The sequence below is a fragment of the Clinocottus analis genome, unplaced genomic scaffold (genome assembly GCF_023055335.1).
Source record: "Clinocottus analis isolate CAN_PGR_092001 unplaced genomic scaffold, fCliAna1.0.p SCAF_7, whole genome shotgun sequence".
Taxonomy (NCBI): Eukaryota; Metazoa; Chordata; class Actinopteri; order Perciformes; family Cottidae; genus Clinocottus; species Clinocottus analis.
Genome location: NW_027176229.1, coordinates 9,630,203 through 9,649,386, shown reverse-complemented (window position 1 = coordinate 9,649,386; position 19,184 = coordinate 9,630,203). Strand labels below are relative to the sequence as shown.

Here is a 19,184-nt window from a genome sequence, read left to right as displayed (position 1 = left end):
GTAATTAACAATCTCATGAAATAAATGACTGTTAGCTTAGAAATCCGTGTAAATCTAATGTGTGAACGCACACAAATTGGCATGAAAATGTCCTTGCAAAATGTCAGCAGTCGCATCAATTGGCTGATCTGTGTCCCTTTGTGTAATTCCGGCTTCTGGCCGCTAGATGTCGCTCATCACTGAGCCTCACTCAGAGCGCGCGCTTCGCTAAAGTACACATGCACATATTGCAGCGCGTTCACGAGAGCTATCCTGACCAACTTCCAGAGCAGCAGACAGTGGGGAAGTTTGGAGAGCGAAACGCAGACTTCGTAAAGTTGAGAAGCTACCAAACATAAAACTGAGACAGGCCAAAGTCAGGCAGCCACTATGGACGACTTAGGTAAGTTATGAAGTTGTTTGTAAAACGCTTTGTTTTTCCACGGCCGTCAATGAGGAGCGGATAGCGGGGTGGAGGACGAAACGTGACGACGAGATTTTATGTTCAAAAGACAGTTTCTGGGTCACCTTGCTCTGCAAAATGCTGCCTTGTTTCTGCCAAAAAAATGTTGCAGTGCAATATAGTTGAGTGAATGTTTGCCACATTTGACCCTCTTTGATTTATGAAAGCATCGTAGTAACTTAGCGGCTGGGCATCGTTAGCCTTTACCACCTTCTTTTAAACTCTCCTCCTCTGTAGTAGTAACGTTAATGTGTCTCATAATTAGACGCTGTCCTGCACATTTAAACAAACCACTTTTTTTTCAATACGTGTGCCAGAGGGAGGAGATATTTGGCTGACATTTTGACACAGCGCTTCAACATTACCTCCTCAACTTTTGCCCGCAGGCTATTCATTCCAGCTTTGAAGTGGTGGAGTCAACAGGCCTCCCCATTTAGACTGCTCGGTGCAGCACAATGTGAGCTCAACCCTGGCTGGGCTGGCTTATAATGTATCTCCTGTCTGATGGAGTAGAACTGCTGGTAATACTTAATTAGTGACCATACCATCTACTTTGTTGTCCTTTTGTGAAATTATCGGAAAGCCTTGATACATGAGACAAAAATGTGATTAGGACATTAGAAAAAACTGGAAATTGGACTGTGTGAAAAATACTGTGATATGTGATTAGTGGAAGCCAAACCTTAAATAAAAGGAAAAAAAAAAAGAAAGCTCAGATCTTATTTATATGTTGGAGGACCCTGACCCTGTGCTGTTATCCTGTTGTTTTCTGGTACAAGGAAGATTTTAAATACTAGATTGGTCTAGCTGGGTCCTTGAATAACAGGGATTCAAAACCCTCATGCCGCACAATTGCCTGTATTATGATGAATAAACATTAACATTGAGATTTAAATCCTGTGGTATAGAGCCATAAATAAACTTTTACCAGCAATAGTACAAGTAAGAAGTTCACAGGCTGAGTTGTTATTACTACACAATAGTCATGTTTTTTAGGATAGAAGATGACCTCTGATCATGTTTGGTTATTTGGCAACATTGCTGTTAGAATAGATACATTTTCTCGGAACAAGCTAGATTTATTAACAAGTGGAAGTGTTCACATTACCTATATTGCTGATATTAAGGTCAAATTCCGATGATTTCCTTGGTGTTTTTTATGGTAGAAGTGTGAATTGGGGCTGTGAATAACTAACTTGTTTTCGTTATTCATTAACATGTTGGATTTCTTTGCTCAACAAACGTTTAGTCTACAAAGTAAATGGGAAAATATTTAAAAAGGCCATTTAAACACTGTGAACCCACAAAAGAACATTTTTCTATTCGCTTGTTTTACATGACAAATGGTTAAAATACTCAAAATATATTTTACTCACAGTGATGCAGTATATTCTGAGAAAAGCATCAAACCATCAGATTTGAGTGACTGAAACCAGCTTTTTTTTTGGCATTTCTTCTCCTAAAAATTGTCGCCAATAATTTTTTGTCAATCGATTAATCAGCTGATCTTTTAGCACGACAAGTACAATTTATCTGCCCTAAATCCAATACCAGCATTGATTATATGTGAAGTTCTGTGCCATCTATCAGCTCCATCTGGTTTTTGTGCCTTACTTACCAGTCACTTCTTTGGTTCATCAGCCCTTGAACTCTGGCATTGAACCTCTGAACTTCTAATTCTGGTTATTGTAGTTTTCAGCAGCTGGTCAATTTGCTATATTTACTTTGCTAATTCAGAGTAAACCACTTTTTAAGCCTCTGTCAGGTATCTGTTGCACTACAGACGACGTGCCTCATTTTGAGTTTGTCCCGGTCTGAGAATACCTCCAGGGCACATTCGATGCTCTATCTCCCGAGGGCCACTGAAAGAGCCGATTGTTGGTTGAGAGGGAGCCTGCCATCTCACTGAAGCAGCCTGAGCAGCAGGCTGATGGAGGGGGCGAGGCTGCTGAGGAATGTTGAACATCACTCTGTGTCGGGGTCCAAGGCCAAATACTCTCTGGGTCATGACTCACCTCGTACCACTACTCTCAGCCCTGTGCATGCTGTCACCAGAGGGAGGCTGTCCCTTTCAGTCGGTTCTTAAAATGGGCCCTGTGGTAAATACACTTATAGATTGTCAAAAACTTCTTGAGCTTAGAGGTCTGGGAGCCTGACGATCACACAGCCGTGAAGTTAAATTGTCCAGTCTCAGGATTTAAACTTTTTTGTCCACATCATGTTGAAAACCCCTCCCATTTCCTCCCTAAATATGAAACAACAAACCACAGTAAATGCTTGTAAATGCTTAATGACTGGTTTTCTGTACTTTCACTAAACCCCCCGCTAACAAGCCCTCACGGGCCTCGTCTTGAGGATCATTGATGACTGACAGGTCGACTTGGAGCTGTTTGGAAACCTGATCACACTCTCCCGTCTTTTTCATTCTGTGTATATTGATCTCATCACATTGCTTAACATTCGAGGAAGGGAATTCCCTCAGCATTGTGCGAGCCCTCTTCCCGCCTGTTCCTCTGAGTCAGAGTTTTCCAAAGGTCTACTCTGATTAGTCTTTTACAGTCCAGCCCATTGCAGCCAGTTCTTGCCTCACTATTGTTACTGATGTGGCCCAGGGGACGAGTCCTCACCCAGATGTGACCCTTAGACCACATATGACACACTGTCCTCTGGCTTGTCCTGCTCCTGGGTTTCATGTTTGAGTGGTATGAAGCTCAGCTCCGCTCTCTGTGAATTCCTCAGGATTGTGTGAGATTCAGGCCGACTGACCTCACTGTACTGTGGAGGCCGTGTTCCATGTCTGCAGGTTAACGGGGAAGAAATTGGATTAGCACAGACACACATCATGCTAGAGGGCGATTACTAAAGTGAGAATAACACTTCAGCATGATTGACTTTCCTACAGGTTGTAAAGTCTCTCTGTTCATGGATTACCAATGAATGAAATCCAGGGCCGAATTACTGACACGGTCATGTGGCCAAGTACACTAAACCCTGAAGGGATCCTAAAATTAGAGGTTCACTATGGTAATTTGACGAATATCATGCACTATTATCCCTGTCTTACAGTGTGTCATAATAAAGTTTTAATACCTTGAATATTTCAGTTGATACTATTCTTACGTAAAGCATTTTCCTAAATAATTGTGTGTTTAAAGCAGATTACAACTAAACTAGTTTGGGGAACCCATGCTGAGTCAGTCAGAATCAGTATGTATTTGATAGACTGTTTAAACAAGAATTTTGTATTTTCATACAACACCATCACACATGTGTTATTGCCACTTAATATTTTGCTGTCTCCTATACAGACGATAACATAACTACCGTAGTGAGAGTCAGGCTTGCTAACTTTGTAACGCTAACTTGCAGAAATAGTCTGTAATATATCTGTACTGTACATAAGTAAGGTCATGTCATGTGCAATGTTGAACATGCCGTAATCGTGATTTACTTAACTTTACTCGAGGAAACAGATAGTGTGCGTTAGCTTACCGAGGCACAAACCGTTTAACTCCTGTAACCCCCTGAGTAGAAACACAGGTACTATTTACTCTTTGGATGCAGACAGTCTTCAAAGCAATGTGGGCTTCAGTCTTTATTTTGCACAGAAATCTACGGGAGGAGGCTGTGTGGCCTGACAGTAGTACCTTTTGTAAACACACAGCAGTGTTGTTAGATTTATTGTAATATTATCAGTTGATCACCTTGCAGAGTCAGGCCTTACTCTCCAAACAGAAGTAAAAGTTGGCTGTTGTAGAAGCAGCGTGGTCTTAAATGTTTACAGCGTTTGCCCAGCATACCAAAAGATCTTAGAAGGTCTTATGTGCTCTCTGTGTCCTGGTGTGTCGGCAGCACAGAGTTAGTGTTACCAGACGAGCTTTCATCACCCCATGAGAGCTGCAAGGTTAGTGCATACCGCCTCTAACCAGTGGGCTCAACTTGCTCTGCTAAAGGGAAGCTCCTGGCTGTAAATCAGTCTTGTTGCCGAGCTCCACACCCATCCTGTTCTGAGTCTGGGGAAGAGAGCTGCATGGCTGACCTCATCGCTTAGGCAACAGACCCTGCCTCACATCCTGAGGAAACAGGAGAAAAACAATGAGCAGAGTGAATGCTGGAGGTCAGCAAACTTTGGTAGAGTGGGCAGCTGTGGGCCCTCGGTGGGTGTGATTTTGCCAGAACAGCATTTTCCCTATTAAATGCTGTCGAACTACACTGTGGCTTCACTTTGTGGCGACCCTATACTCTTTTTCTCTTGTCATGCTGTTTTCACGCCTTCCCTGCTCCCTTGCCTCAGAAAGCAGTGCTGATTATTTTCCTGACAGGTCTGGGTAATGCAGTAGGAATCTGAGTCCCTGCTGGTTTCTTCTAGCATTACTGGAGCTGGAGACACGTGGGGCATGTTCATAGACAGAGGAGCTTCTTGTCTGTGAGCAGGGCCGGATATCTCACTTCTGTTTACAAAATAAAACAATTCTGCCGTCATTCAAAGTATTCCAAGACATGCCAAGTAGCAAAATTATTGCTCATCATTTTGGTATCAGAATCTTTTTTTTCAAAACTTAATTAATCGTTTCAGTGATAAAACATTCTCTGGTGCCAGCCTCTCAAATATGAATGTTTTCTTCGTCCTCCATGATAATAAACTTATTATTTTTAGACTATTCAACTCCATTTTTGGCTTCAGGGAATTGTATTGAGCATTTTCTACTATTTTCTGAAATGTTAAGCACCAAATGCAGTCAGGAGAATAATCAGCAGATTGGTCAATAATTTATCCAGTGACTAAATCCATCAGGATTTAACTGATGACTGTTCAATTTTCTGTTCTTCTATAGGAAGGCTACTAGTTCGGAGCACAGCTTGGTGTTTTCAGTCAGTGTCTTAGAGACGAAAGACAAGGCAGCCTTTCTTTGAGGATCCTCCTCAATCTACCCGATTACTCTTTTATGGCACAAAAGCTGACTCGATGGCACACAGTCCTCAGTGACTGGGTGTCAGTCTTCAGACTTTCCCCTGTCATCTGATTTACTAGTCTGTTGGGGAAGTGCTTTTATTTTGGTCCAGCGTTCTCTCAAGGGACGTGTCATCTTTCGAATATCGGGCTGCTTGGCAGTGTATTTTTGGGTATGTTTATTTTGAAGTAATCACCCTAAGATGCTTCTGTCTTTCGGAGGGTATGCTATTACACTCATTAATTCTTTGTCTGTATAAATCTGTGTGTCCTAGTGTACCAATGTGTGGCCATCTGTAAAAGCACAACATTTATTTAAATATTTCTCTCTTGGTTCATCATTTAATCTGTTTGCTGCTGGTCGATATTCTCTCTTTCACTCACATTCCCTCTGTTTGTCTGTTCCCGGTTTCTACCCAGCCTCCCCTGCCTGTCTCACTGGCATCTCCCTCTCCACCCACCTCTCCCTGGCCCCCGTCTGTCCTGTTTGATATAAATATCGTGTTGGGTTGGCCTGATGGGGTAGGGTTTCGCTATTGGGCCTGTGGCCAGTCTTGCTCTTTTGCTCCGTGGCTATAAACAGGTGAGCTGTGGACCCTGGTGGGCTATCACCGTTGCCCACATGTTAATAGAAAGATTAGACAGTCCTGCCCCCCATCCCCACCCTCACGTCCCCTCCTGCCCGCCCGCCCGCCTGCACTGTACACTATGCTCTGTGGGAAATGGGTAGTAAAAACATTGACATCTCCTTTATCCTGGAATTCAAAGCATGCAGTAGTTAGTGGACCGGGTCCTGTAATTGTCAACACATTATTTTCGTTTTCTGGACTGACAAATGTTATTTTGTATGCAAGCACATTCCTCACAGGCTTTGTACCTAAAATCCTGAGGTTAAGTAGGAATGTTTCTTCTGCTTGAGTAGATTATATCACAAAGCATAATTTTGTCTGCAGATAAGACAGGTTGCATGTTAAATGATGCTTCATGGTTAGGGCAACCATATGCTATGCACCCCTCTCAGAGCCACTTTCCCCATGTCGCTGCCTAATTGCTTTCTTTCTCAGAAGCGGACAGAGGAATGTGTGGAATTCCCCATGCACCTTCGTTCCCATCTGATAAACACTACAGGACTGTGGCAGGGCCTTGGGTAGGTGTGAGGGCGGCGGGGGGGGGGGGGGGGTTATGTGCACAGGCAGGACTGTACATGCACCCACTGCCACAAGAATGTGTACAGTATCCACACAACTTGAGTTGTTTGTTGAACGTAATGAAGATTAGTTACCACAGTGTGACCACAGATGGTTCCCCGGACAGAGTGAGCCACTGTTGTATTGTTGACTGGCGTTTGATGAAATTCATCTTGTTATTAGTCCCAGTCATATCCTTTCGATGACAGCTTTATTCCTCCAGACCTTGCACAATGGGCTATTGAGTCAGGATGCTGTTAGAACAGAATTGGACTTTGTCCACTGTGGCTCCTACCCCCTGTCTGAAATGGAAAAGATTAGCCTGTTACTTGGCTTAAAGAGCACTATTGCATTCTTAATGCTTCTAACTCTTCATGAACCAAACTTGTCTTGAGACTGATGAAAGCTTGTTGTCTGTACTTATGCCAAACTCAATGCTGCCCTCCTCAGGAGAAATTAGTGAAGCAAACTACAATTTCCATAGCATCTTCAATCTTTATCCTTTTATGACTTGCATTAAAATGATAGCTAAGAGATGCATTTAATGGAGTGGTGTGTGTTCATTGCAGGCTGATCAGTGGAAGTCTACAAATGGATGTGTGCTGTGAATTATGGATTTAGAAATTGTACTTTTCAGATGCTAAATTTAAATGGCCTGTAAATGGCCTGTTTGAATCTTTCTTTATCTTGATATAAACATAGCAGAATCTTCTGTGGTGCATCTCCCATTGTGATTATAGTGCCATCCACATCAGTGCTGTAACTAACAATGATTTATGTTATTGTTTCATCTGCAGATCATTTTCTTTTCCTTTTTAATATTTAATAAAAGGAGAAGTTTTACAAGTTCCCAAAGACCACCGTGACGCCTTTCAAATCACTTGATTTGTTCCAGTCGTCTAAAATCCAAACATATTAAGTTTACGCTCACATACTATTGTTAGAACTAACTAATGTTTGGCATTTTTGCTTCAAACATTACTCAACAATTAGTTGATTGTTAAAAACGAGTTTGGACGTTGCAGATGGAACAGTGAGTCTAACGGTGATGATGCCCCTTGTTGAGATGGACTCTGGAGTTTGAGGGCCTGCGCCTGAGTCACACATGTGTAGGATCAGCAGGTGGCAGGGGCTATAATGAGTGCACAGACACTTTTATAGTCTAAGTCTCATAATCTTGGCTCTGTCCACAAGTGTTTTGGAAGGCCTGAGGCAATATGGCTGTCCTTTTCGTCAAAGCCAGAACGGACCTTCTAGAAATACATTTCCATAATTAGTCTTTTTTAAAGGCTTTTATTATTTTTGACAGCTTCTAAAATCTTCTAAGCTCCAAGAGAAATGTAAATCTAAATCCTACACTGTATTTGATATAAATCACCTTTGTTCCAAAAGCAGCTGTGGTATTTTTCTATGTGGAGGCTTTGTTTTATGAGTGACAAAGTCAACTTCAGCAAGACCTTGTTCAACATGTCAGCACCAGGTGCAGATTATTTTGAGCTGGTCATGATATTTCAGCACATTTGCACAGACATGGGCTACACACTGAGCTTACTGCTTTAAATAGGCGTGTGCTCCCATGCGGTTTACGTCAAACTTCATGACTTAAACGTTTAGCTTCTGGGCTGGATCTGCTTTTAGTCCGAAGACTGGTTGCAAAATATAGTGGAAGTCTGACATGTGAGTCTCCAGTTTATCACACTCCTCGTGGGAACTTATCGCAGACCATCTGAGTTGAACATTTAAACTTAAAGTCACATGCTTTTAGATGCAATTTAACATAACAGACCTAAGCCTGATGTGTAAAGTTACAATTATAGTGAACATATTCATTTGTAAGTGCATATTTAAAGGAGATCGAATGCAGTTATTAGAAACATTTTCAGTGTTAGTCATTAGGATAAAGGCGCACTAAAAGAATGCCTTTATTGAAAGGATAATGTCACCCAATGTTGTGTCTCAAACCACTCCCCCATAAGGCTGGCAACATGTTATTACTTCTTGTGGCTCACAGTATCTTTGTCTGTACTGCTGTCTGCTACACACACATACACACAATCACACACAAACACACACACACACACAAATGCGCATAATCACGCATGTAATACTGCTCGGAAGATATTACAGATACAGCAGGTGGAAACAATAATGTGAGTATAAATACTATTTTTTTATTATATGTATTCTTGGATTACAGGCTTTATTGTTTCATTATATTATTGCATTGTGATGGCTTTGTTGTGAGATCTGTTCATATTGACACAGACGGAGGACAAACTTATCTTGTCTGTTCTAAGCTAAAAAAGGAGCGGCGACTTGATTTTCCAGATATTCTGTGCATATGTTTTTCATGGTCACATGATTGTGGATGGTATGAAGGCAGTGTGTGCTATTTTCACAGGAAAAGTAGGGCAACTTTATGAGTATTCAGTGTTGTGCAGTTAGACTTGATCCAAGTCTCTCTGTACTACAGCTTTTACTTTTAACAAAAATATAAACTTTTCTGCTGATAAGATAAATGTAACCATGTGTGAAAAAATTGTGGAGTATTTAGAGAAGTAGGATGATTCAGTTAACAGAAAAAGTAAACTTTTTTATATTTTTTAATGTAAAAACATCAAGAATCAAACTCTCCTATTCAGGACAAGAAATGGAAGTTTTCATATATGAACAGATTAAAAATGTAGAGTATTTCAGAAGCCTTTTCTGGCAAGTGGTCAGTTGGACAGTTTTTGACCTTGCTTCTCTTATGTTCGAGTGTAAAAGTGCGGTTACTCCTTGAAACAGACTACCGTACCATTCCAAGCTGCTGTATTGTAACAGTATGCAGTCGGTGATTGCGTCTATTCTGGACAGGCTGAGAATGGATGGATTGTGTGATGTAAGAGTCTATTTTGCTCCTGCGTTCCTGTGAACACTCAGCAGGGTAACACTGTAGCCCCTCAACCCTGGACTGGATTCAAAAACACTTTCTGTTTGTCTGCTTTTCCATTTTTATCAGTGTGTCTTGTTAAATTCACACTGATTCTCATAAAACAGGGACTTGTCAAAGACATGCATAACTTCCAGGGGTATATGACAGATCAAGCTCAAAGACGGGTAGCTCTCATTGTCTCATTGTATTTATAGTGTGAACTGATCAAGAAAAGTATGTTGGGGATTTCAGAGGGATTTTTTATGAAGTCCTAATGGGTTTCGGTATGAAGTTAAGCTTGGTGATATACTGTACCATGCTGTTTTTGTCACAGGGCTTAACCTTTATGTTGAATGATCTGCGCTTGAGGAAAAAGCTTTTTTTGGAGATGGGTTGGAATGAGAGACTGACTCAGACACGCTGCCATTGTCTGTTTACGGCCTGACACCACAGTCGGTAGTCGCCTCAGAGCACCCAACGACCCAGTAAAGAATGAATTGGTCTCCAGCGCAACCATGTTTGCCGGTTGAAATATTTTGTGAAAACAGTTCAGGAATTTGTCGCCGGTGTATTTGCTCCAATGATCCAAGGCATTACTAAATATGATCAAGCTTGTTGTTTAAATGAGAGTAATAAATATGAAGATTGTATTTATTTATTCAAACGGCACAACTGGTGCAACTAAGGTATGACTTTTTTTCTTTTTTGGTAAGTACAACATTTATTTTTGGTTGTAAGTGCATTTTGCAACAAAAAATTCTAAAAACTTAAACTATCAATTCTTTCAGATGCGTTATTGGCCGACCTGGAATCTACTACGTCTCACATCTCAAAGCGACCTGTGTTCTTGCCTGAAGAGACCCCATACTCCATCCCCAGTGGAGGACACTCCTACCAGGATGTGTCAGTCCCACCTCCAGTCCCTCCTCCACCCTCAGCCGAGGCTCTGAACGGGTCCCTGATAGATCAGCCGGACTCCCACCACTCCTCTCAGCAGGTATGTCGCTGTGTGACCATGCATATCTCATGAACTAAGGTTTCTCCATGAAGCCATTCCACAAACAGGTTTGTCATAAAGTGCTTAACAACCATGAAGTACAAGAAAGTGACACGGCACGCATTGTATTTGGTTTCAAAAGATGTAAAAAGAAGATTTGACTAAGTACAATGTATAGTTATGTGGTTGTGATCACAATCTCTGATATCAAACTCATCAGAAAACTCAAACGTTATGTGGAAATTCTGCTCAGGTTATCTTTGTACGTCTCACTGATGTGTCCTCTGTAGTCATTAGGTTCAGCCCAGAAGAACTCATGGTCCAGGGACAGTAGCAGCTCTCCGTTGTCTCACATTGAAGAGGACCACGTCTACAGGTATCCTGTCACACGCTTAAAATGTTGTATGTATCATTGGCATTTTCTTTAACCGGTAGTTACTATTAGCAGTTGTCCCTGTCTGTCTCCACTTCAGTTTTCCAAACAAACAGAAGTCAGTAGATTCATCAACAGCAGCCATGACCTCTGCCATGGGCAGTAACCTCTCAGAGCTCGACAGACTGCTGCTGGAACTCAACGCAGTGCAACAGAGCTCCCCTTCCTTCCCCACTACAGGTACATGCAAAGCCCCAGCTTTATCAGTTTGTAGTGAGCGCAGTTAGTTTTACTGTTTTGTTTCCACAGAGGAGGCAGCGCCGCCGTTACCGTCCTGCAGCATCACCCACTACGAGAACGGCAGCTCCCCTGACATCATGGGGAGCCCTCCCCCTCAGGAGAAACCCAAGAGGAATGGAACGAGGCTGGAAGAGACGCGGCCCACCATGGAGAGTCTGCTGGATGAGCTGGAGGGTTCAGTGCCTTCACCCAGGTGTTTATATCTGTCTCCCACTTCAAGGCAGGGTGAAAAGCATCAAATCAGCAGATACCTTGAGTTGAGGCTTGAACAGTACATCCCATCATTAGAGCCCCAAAACACCACATTTGCAATAGTCCACATTCGCCGATAATGAACGACTACTCTATCAATCAGAGCTCCCCAAGACGGAACACACTGCTATTCGAAAGGGCCAATTTATGTTCAAGATCATATTAACGTTCAAATGGTAGTTTATTGACTGGAGCATTTTGAACTGGCTGCTCTCGGTTATATTGTGGAAATGCTTTGAACACATCCCCAAGTCAAGTCACGTCACATGCACGGAGGATAACTTTACGTAACGTTGCTTTCTTTCCAACAAGTTTTAATTGGTTGAATATTGTTCAATTGATTAGCATGCTTGCTAGCTTGTTTTAACTTAAATCTGCAGCTGTGTTTGCATTAATCTATGATCAGCTTGAGAGAGTGGGAAGACTGTGTTGGCCCGTTGTCCTTTGTCTCCCTTTATTTTCATTTAAATTCTTCTAAAATGTTAAATACGGCAGTTTTGACTTCTTGCCAGCATATTCTCAGACTACTAAGACTATTTATCCAGCTTTACGGTGGCATCAAAGTGGTTGCAAGTTAGTTTTGGTTTGTCTTTCTGATGTTTTAGGATCAGGAACACAGAATGACCGACCTTACTTCCTCACAACGTACATGAATGCCAGCAGTAAGCTGGCAGTAAGTCGTCTGCTGTTTGTAAAGCTTCAATGTTTGCATGTAATTACAACTCATATTATAATTTGTATTTCCCAGCTCTTCTGCTCACCACAGCGATTTGGACACACCCTCTCAGCAGCAAGCCAGAATCTCAGCTTCCTGTGCCACAAGAGAGCTAGACGAGCTGATGGCCTCTTTGTCTGACTTCAAGGTACAGAGCAGCAAGTGTGACGACTGGAGAGGCTTCAATAAACACACATTTCTGTTCATTTCTCTGTCCTCTTTATCTTATCTTGCTTATGCTTCTATGTCCTTCAGCCCAGTTCTTTGGGCTGTCTGCTGGACCCAGCAGGAGCGTCTTCCAGCTTTCCTACTCCTCCAGCCTCTTCCTACATCACCCCAGTGGCTTCTCCTTTCCTTACTCTGTCCCATACGTCCGCCTGTGCCTCTCCTCTGTTCTCTTTGCCTACTGGTCTTGAGCTGCACATAGACGAGGATGGAGGAGATGGTGGCATGTCAATGCCCCATGCAAACCGTCTCTGTCCTCACAGCCCTATATCCTCGCTTTCTGCAGCCAGTGACCTAGACCTGGAGATAGATGTGTCTGCCACCATGCTGTCATCCCAAACCAAGTCTCTGCTTGTCCTCTCTAAAGCTGCTTCCTCTAACTCCAATCTTTGGAGAAATAGCCCAAGTCCTTCCAATGCCACCACCACCCCATCACTAACGTCAGTTAACACTGTCCTGGACCACAAGTCCTCCAAGTCCTCTAGTCCATCTGTAGAGCGACTTTCACCCTCAAATACTGTTGCAAAATTCCCTTATGCTCCTGAGACTATGAGTAGGGGATCTGCTTGTTTTCAAGACATTGTTTTGAATTTCTCTACTCCACCTCCTTTTAAAAACCTCACCCCACCTCTCTCGGCTCCAAAGACTCCTTCACCCATCCTCGCAGCTGTCTCTGTATCTCCACATTCTGCTCATTTTCCCTCAAAAACATCCTCAACATCTCCAGTCTCTCCATTTATGGTCCCCTCTCCACTGGACTTCACTAGCACCAGCAGACAGCTGTTGGAGTCGGCCCCCGCACCTCAGAGAGCCAGCCCCTCTGCACAGCAGCCCCCCATGGTGGAGCCCTCTTTGGACGAGGCACTAGACAAGCTGCTGGCAATGAGTTTTGTACAGAATCACTCAGCAGCACATCTGGAGGAACCACAGCTGATGATGGAGGCAGAGTGTTTACGCAGAGGAATGCAGGAGATGCACGAGGAGCTCATCTTGCCTATGGACAGAAACAGTGTGCAGCCTGACACTTTCACCAGCGCCACCAACACCATCACAGACGATTCAGTGGACGGAGGGACTGACGGGAATGGAGATCTGGACTGGGCTGATGAAGAGCTGTCAATGTCCTTCCATGATGGACTGGATGGCACCATGACGCCTTACACCGAGAGGCCGTATACAGATGGCAGCATGACCCCGCTGACAGAGGCCAGCTGGATGGATGAGTCCATGACCCCGTCTTCATGCCCCGGTACCCCTGACGTTGCCCTGGACCTGCCTCTGCTGCAGACTCCCACTATAGACCGAGTCTCTGCTTCCGGACATGTATGCATCTCCCCTCTTGCTTGACACAACATGGGCTTGTTTTGCTCACATTGTTTTGCTCTTGCTGCAGAGACGGATGCTTCCACAATAGCTAGCCTCTGCTTAGAGGGTTTGTCATAGTTCTTGATGAAAAATTAAAACATGATATCAAATATTGATCTGCTAGTTTGCTCACTAGTATATTTTTCACACTTTGTTATTTATTATCAGACCGATTAAAACAGGGATTGTTTTGTTAGCGTTCCATATCATCTCTCAAATCTTCTTCAGCACAATCAACTAGGGCTAAAAGAACTAGTTAAATAATTGTTTACACTATGAAAGGTTTTGTGCTTGTTTGTATTTTATATTATTTTAAAGTAGGAATGAAGGTTAATGGTCACATACAACCAAGCAGGCTTTCAGTATTTACTTTATTGTTGTTTTCTTTACCTTTTCATACATGACAACATTAATTTATGTATATATATTTTAAAAAAACTGCAAGAATTCAGATGAAAAAGTATTTTTTATAAATGCATCGTCAGACAGAAACTAGTGGAATAGAAGGTGGATAGACGGTAGATTGAATATAGGGATGCTCTTTGTGACCAAGATATTTTGCTTTGATACTGCATATCCCTGATTGGCAGTACCAGTACTGAGCATGGCACTTATAATCTTACCAGTTGTTGGTGTGGTTGTTGAGAGACTAGCAAGGCTTTGAGGAAGATTCATGGCCGTTTTTATTTTGAAGGCACCTGACATAAGCATGCAAGACGTGCATGAAGTGTGACTCTGAGCCCACTGACCACAGCATCCTGGCCTGCTATGGATTTCTTTTAAATCTAAATTTGTGTGACTCACCTGCTGCCTCAGAGCTCTGCTGTAACTGCTTCTGCTGGATTATGTTTAGTGTGGACGTATGATGAGATGCTCACCATTCCCTCTTAGATAAAATCAGTGATTAGGCGGACTAAGGAGACTCCTAACGTGCACCCCATGTTCCGAGATGGTCACCTGCGCAGAAAGATGGGACCCATCATTGTAAACAAGAACACTTCTCAGGACCGCCTCATAGAGGAGCTTCAGGGCAAGTTTGGGATCGGCCGCTCAGAGCGGCGGCGTAAACACTCCGATGATTGGCTGACCGAGAGTGTCATCGTCGCATGCAAACCTCAGCGTTTCCGTCCCGATGGGGCCGGCAGTGAGGTCGACAAGGTTGGCTTCAGTGTGCTCAACAGTTTTCTAAATTATTTATATTCCCAATGAATTCACCTATAGTTTTCTACACACTTTTCTCCTTGTGCTCCTTCCCTTTTCTCTGTTTTTCTCTTCTCCTTGTTTAGGTCATAACTCCCACAGAGTCACCTGTCCCTGTAAGGAGGGTGCTCCCACCTCTCTCTCCCCCCGCCCTTCATCGCCCTCCTGTTATAGAGGAACCTAGGCGACTACTCCCAGTACCGCACCCCCCTATCCCTACACCGCCACCCCTCCCTCCACCTCCCAGTCCACTTACACAACCTCCACACATCCAGCAGCCACTTCCCCCACCTCGGCAGATTATAAAAGCCACACCACCACAAGGCGCAATTCAGGAATCTCCTGCCCCCAAACCAGAGTCCCCTCCTCCTGTTCTTAAAACCCCATACCGCCCTCCACCAGTGGAGCCAGTGATACCAATACCTCCAAAAGTCCTGGTGTCAGTAGGCTGCCAAACAGAGTATGACCCAATCTTCCCTCCAATGCAGGCATGAACCCCTGTCTCTTATCCCATCTTGTTTTTCACGGCTTTACATGTTTTACTCTTTGTAATGTAAAACTTTTTTATTTTAACTTTAATTTTGTTAAATGTGTTTATCGGGCACATCTTGAACACATAACTAATATGATAACTGAATAATTTCAGATTATGGCCCAAGGGAAGGGCGGCGGTCCTGGTGGGGCTCCGACGCAGGTCAACAAGCTGGACAACATGCTTGGTAGCCTGCAGTCTGACCTCAACAAACTGGGTGTACAGACAGTAGCTAAAGGAGTTTGCGGAGCCTGTTGTAAGCCGATTGTGGGACAGGTGAGATACCTTTTTAGAAGATGATAATACGTTGATAATATAATTTTCAATGTACTTAATGTACAATTCACTTTTCTGTTTGTCTAGGTGGTGACTGCTATGGGCCGCACGTGGCACCCTGAACACTTTGTGTGCACGCACTGTCAAGAGGAGATCGGCTCCAGGAACTTCTTTGAGCGAGAAGGACAACCGTACTGTGAGACAGATTACCACAACCTGTTCTCGCCACGGTGCCACTACTGCAACGGGCCCATACTGGACGTAAGTCACTGCTGTGCATATGTGGTCATGTCCGTTGTAGATTACAGTCTGCCAACAACACGTGTTGTCATGTCCGTGCAGAAAGTCGTGACGGCGCTGGATAGGACATGGCATCCTGAACACTTCTTCTGTGCTCAGTGTGGATCTTTCTTTGGCCCAGAAGGTATTGTGATTGGTGTGACTTTTGTTTCTACAGTCCACTCATAGTAGTACAAATAATAGTTTCCGCTTGCATTTCTGTGGTAATTTAATAAAATCTGTTTGGTATTTCTATGAAGGCTTTCATGAAAAGGATGGAAAAGCCTTTTGCAGGAAGGATTACTTTGACATGTTTGCACCAAAATGTGGCGGCTGTGCCAGAGCCATTTTGGAGAACTACATCTCAGCGCTGAGCAGCCTTTGGCATCCGGAGTGTTTTGTCTGCAGGGTGTGTATCTCGTCATTTCTGTCACTCGTGTTATTGTATTTACCTGCTATAGGCTGGATATTTTGTATAAGAAATAGCTCCAGACTAACCACATCTTCCTCTGCCCTCTCTTGTTTTTTTATACAGGAGTGCTTCACCCCGTTTGTGAATGGAAGTTTCTTTGAGCATGATGGCCAGCCTTACTGTGAAGTGCACTACCACGAGCGCCGCGGCTCCCTCTGCTCCGGCTGTCAGAAGCCCATTACGGGACGCTGTATCACAGCCATGTCCAAGAAGTTTCACCCGGAGCACTTTGTCTGTGCCTTCTGCCTGAAACAACTCAACAAAGGCACCTTTAAAGAACAAAACGACAAACCGTACTGCCATGGCTGCTTTGTCAAGCTGTTCAGTTAAAGAGAACAGCTATGGATCAGAGCTAAGATCAGTGTCTAAAGCATCTTTAGCACAGGTAGGGTGGAGATGGGATTTATTATGTTTGTTTCAAAGAAGGCTGTCTGTATTCTGATAGAGACATTGGAAGTGTGTATGGATTAGATATGTGTATGGGGTTGAAGCAGCATACAGTCTCTGCTAAAATACTTTTAACTTGTCCTTTCTGAAAAACGTCCCTATTTTCGGACTGCCAGCTATGCATTTTGCATTGAGGCTCTTAAACAGTAGGTTTTGAGTTGTCAGTAGGCCAAGGTGTGATGCAAATATACTCAAAAGGTGACACTACAAGGGGTTTTCTTTCAACTTAACACTGATATATACAAGACTAAAGTTTTTTTCTTAATCCGAAGAAATGTGTTGGATATTTTCAACATGCAGAAAGCTGTAATTTTCTGTTTTCAAATATTTTTAGTTTTTATCTTGTTAGATTGTGGTGAAATTCTACTGAACACTGTAGAACTTCATGAAATACTAGGCATGTTTGACATGTTGCTCACTGGTTGAGCATGTCATCTTTGAAACCATAAAAATCAGACGCCTATGGCAGGGAGGCGGTGACTTATTGTTTTTTAACATTACAATGTAACTTGCAACGGAGGCGAGTACAAAGCTTATTCCCACATGGTGTAAATTTGGAAAGAGCAGATGGATTAATCCATAATATTACTGTAGTATTGGCTGGAAATGGGCTGCATCAGCATTCACAATTATTTTGTATGTGTGAAAAATCTAGCGTGTTTACACTTTCAAGAAAACACTTGTGTATAAAAAATAATGTGTTGATACCAGAATGTCACAAAGATGAGTTTGAACTGAACGAATCAATCTTACAGTTTTCAAAATCATAGTGACAAACCACATCTTTAAAAAAAAAAAAAACGCAAACGCATGAATGAATATGTTCACAGTGCTCGTCAATGACAAAGTTCAGTATGTAGTCATCCTCTAGTAGCTGGTCTTGGTCACAGATGTTTGAACAAACTTTGCGTCTTTTTGCTACCAAATCATTCCTTGTATTTTCACAAAAAGAAAAGAGAGAACAATCTGAAATCATATTTGTGTCTCTTACAGTGAAGTGGAATCACACAAAGATATTGGGAGTATATTGTGCATCTCTTAGTGTTTCGAGGTACATCCTGACATGATCTTTGTAAATATCAAATGCAGCTACAATGTAAGCAAAACGCTGGCATGCTTAGCATGTACATGTGTTTCATAACCACTCATTCAAAGAAGAGGGCTGGCGAGGAGGGATAGCGAAGATATTTTGATATGTTTGGTATCATTACTGTATTGAGAAGCTGATGAATGTTCACAATTTTGAAATGAGAAAATGTCCCTGTGATATTCCAATGACTCTGCAACTGTGGATAACCAACTTTGTATTTCAGCGTCAGTGTGTATTTCTGAAGTAAAAGGCTGTCTCTCTGTGCCATTTCATCAGTAACATGTCTAAAAACACTGGCAAATTCAGCAAAATACTGAAAACAGTTAAATGGTCCGCAGTTATGTTTTCATGTATGAGTCCGCTGAAAAACTATGGCTGTAAAAGAGAGAAGCTGGTGGTCAGTTGATGACTCGTTTCCCTCAGCATCTGAGTAGCATCTCCTGGATGACCACCAGGTTGGATCTCGACACGGGATCATGACATGCAGCAGATATATCGGGCCTTTTGTCTTCTTCAGGGATTTCTAGAGCCTTACAACTTTTCTCACTCTATTTAAGATACCATGTAACAATTGTCTTTTTAAATCAATTTAGTAGAGTGTTATTTAACCAAAGCCATACCTTATTTGAGTTGTGATTGTGTCTTTTCATCTTTTTGTTCTTTTCACTCTGAATGTCAGTCCTAATGAATAGTGATATTCCTTGCATCTAGTCTGATTAAGCAAATAAATTCAGTTTTGTTATTAAATAGTATACAAGGGCTTCATTTGTCTTTTTTTTATTTGTTGTGTACATTTTATATGTCCACTCAAGAAACACAAACATTAGTCCAACTTCCTCCTCAAAGATGACAAAAAAATTAAACATTTTGCTCTGTTCAGGGTTTCTTTCAAACAGGGATTGGGCACAACAGATTTTTTTTAACAAAGTGCTTGATTGACCACTGGCTTTAGGTTATTTTTAATCCATGAGCAATACAGAAATGCAGAAAATTACCACTGCCACAACATTCAAACAAAAAAAAATAATTTAGATAGTAAACCAGATGTTTTGACTAAAATGCAACAGACTTTATATAACTTTAGAAAGTACCCGCCCGGTGCCTGGTGGTGGGGCTAAAGCAACGCTCTTGTTGGCCAAGCGCCTCAAAATGTGGAGAAGAAGAAGA

At 42.5% G+C, this 19,184-nt stretch overlaps 1 protein-coding gene across 2 annotated transcripts; it reads left to right on the top strand.

Annotated features, from left to right (window-relative positions):
• The first annotated feature begins 223 nt into the window (after nucleotides 1–223).
• Nucleotides 224–18,751, top strand: pxnb (paxillin b). Of its 2 annotated transcripts, XM_068605284.1 has the most exons (11): nucleotides 224–382; nucleotides 10,283–10,491; nucleotides 10,782–10,867; nucleotides 10,965–11,104; nucleotides 11,174–11,357; nucleotides 12,165–12,279; nucleotides 15,568–15,729; nucleotides 15,817–15,990; nucleotides 16,072–16,153; nucleotides 16,269–16,417; nucleotides 16,544–18,751. In XM_068605284.1, exons 1-11 carry the CDS (start codon nucleotides 370–372, stop codon nucleotides 16,808–16,810), a joined length of 1,581 nt encoding a protein of 526 aa, XP_068461385.1. In that variant the 5' UTR covers nucleotides 224–369; the 3' UTR covers nucleotides 16,811–18,751. The 2 variants fall into 2 exon arrangements, with proteins under 2 accessions (XP_068461385.1, XP_068461384.1); XM_068605283.1 differs by lacking the exons at nucleotides 15,568–15,729; nucleotides 15,817–15,990; nucleotides 16,072–16,153; nucleotides 16,269–16,417; nucleotides 16,544–18,751 and adding exons at nucleotides 12,387–13,679; nucleotides 14,613–14,879; nucleotides 15,008–15,561.
• Nucleotides 18,752–19,184: the final 433 nt, after the last annotated feature.

Coding starts and splice junctions, on each gene's coding strand:
- pxnb (XM_068605283.1), top strand. Junction 10,868..10,964: donor GAAGAGGACCACGTCTACAG/GTATCCTGTCAC, acceptor TCTCCACTTCAG/TTTTCCAAACAAACAGAAGT. Junction 12,280..12,386: donor CCTCTTTGTCTGACTTCAAG/GTACAGAGCAGC, acceptor TATGTCCTTCAG/CCCAGTTCTTTGGGCTGTCT.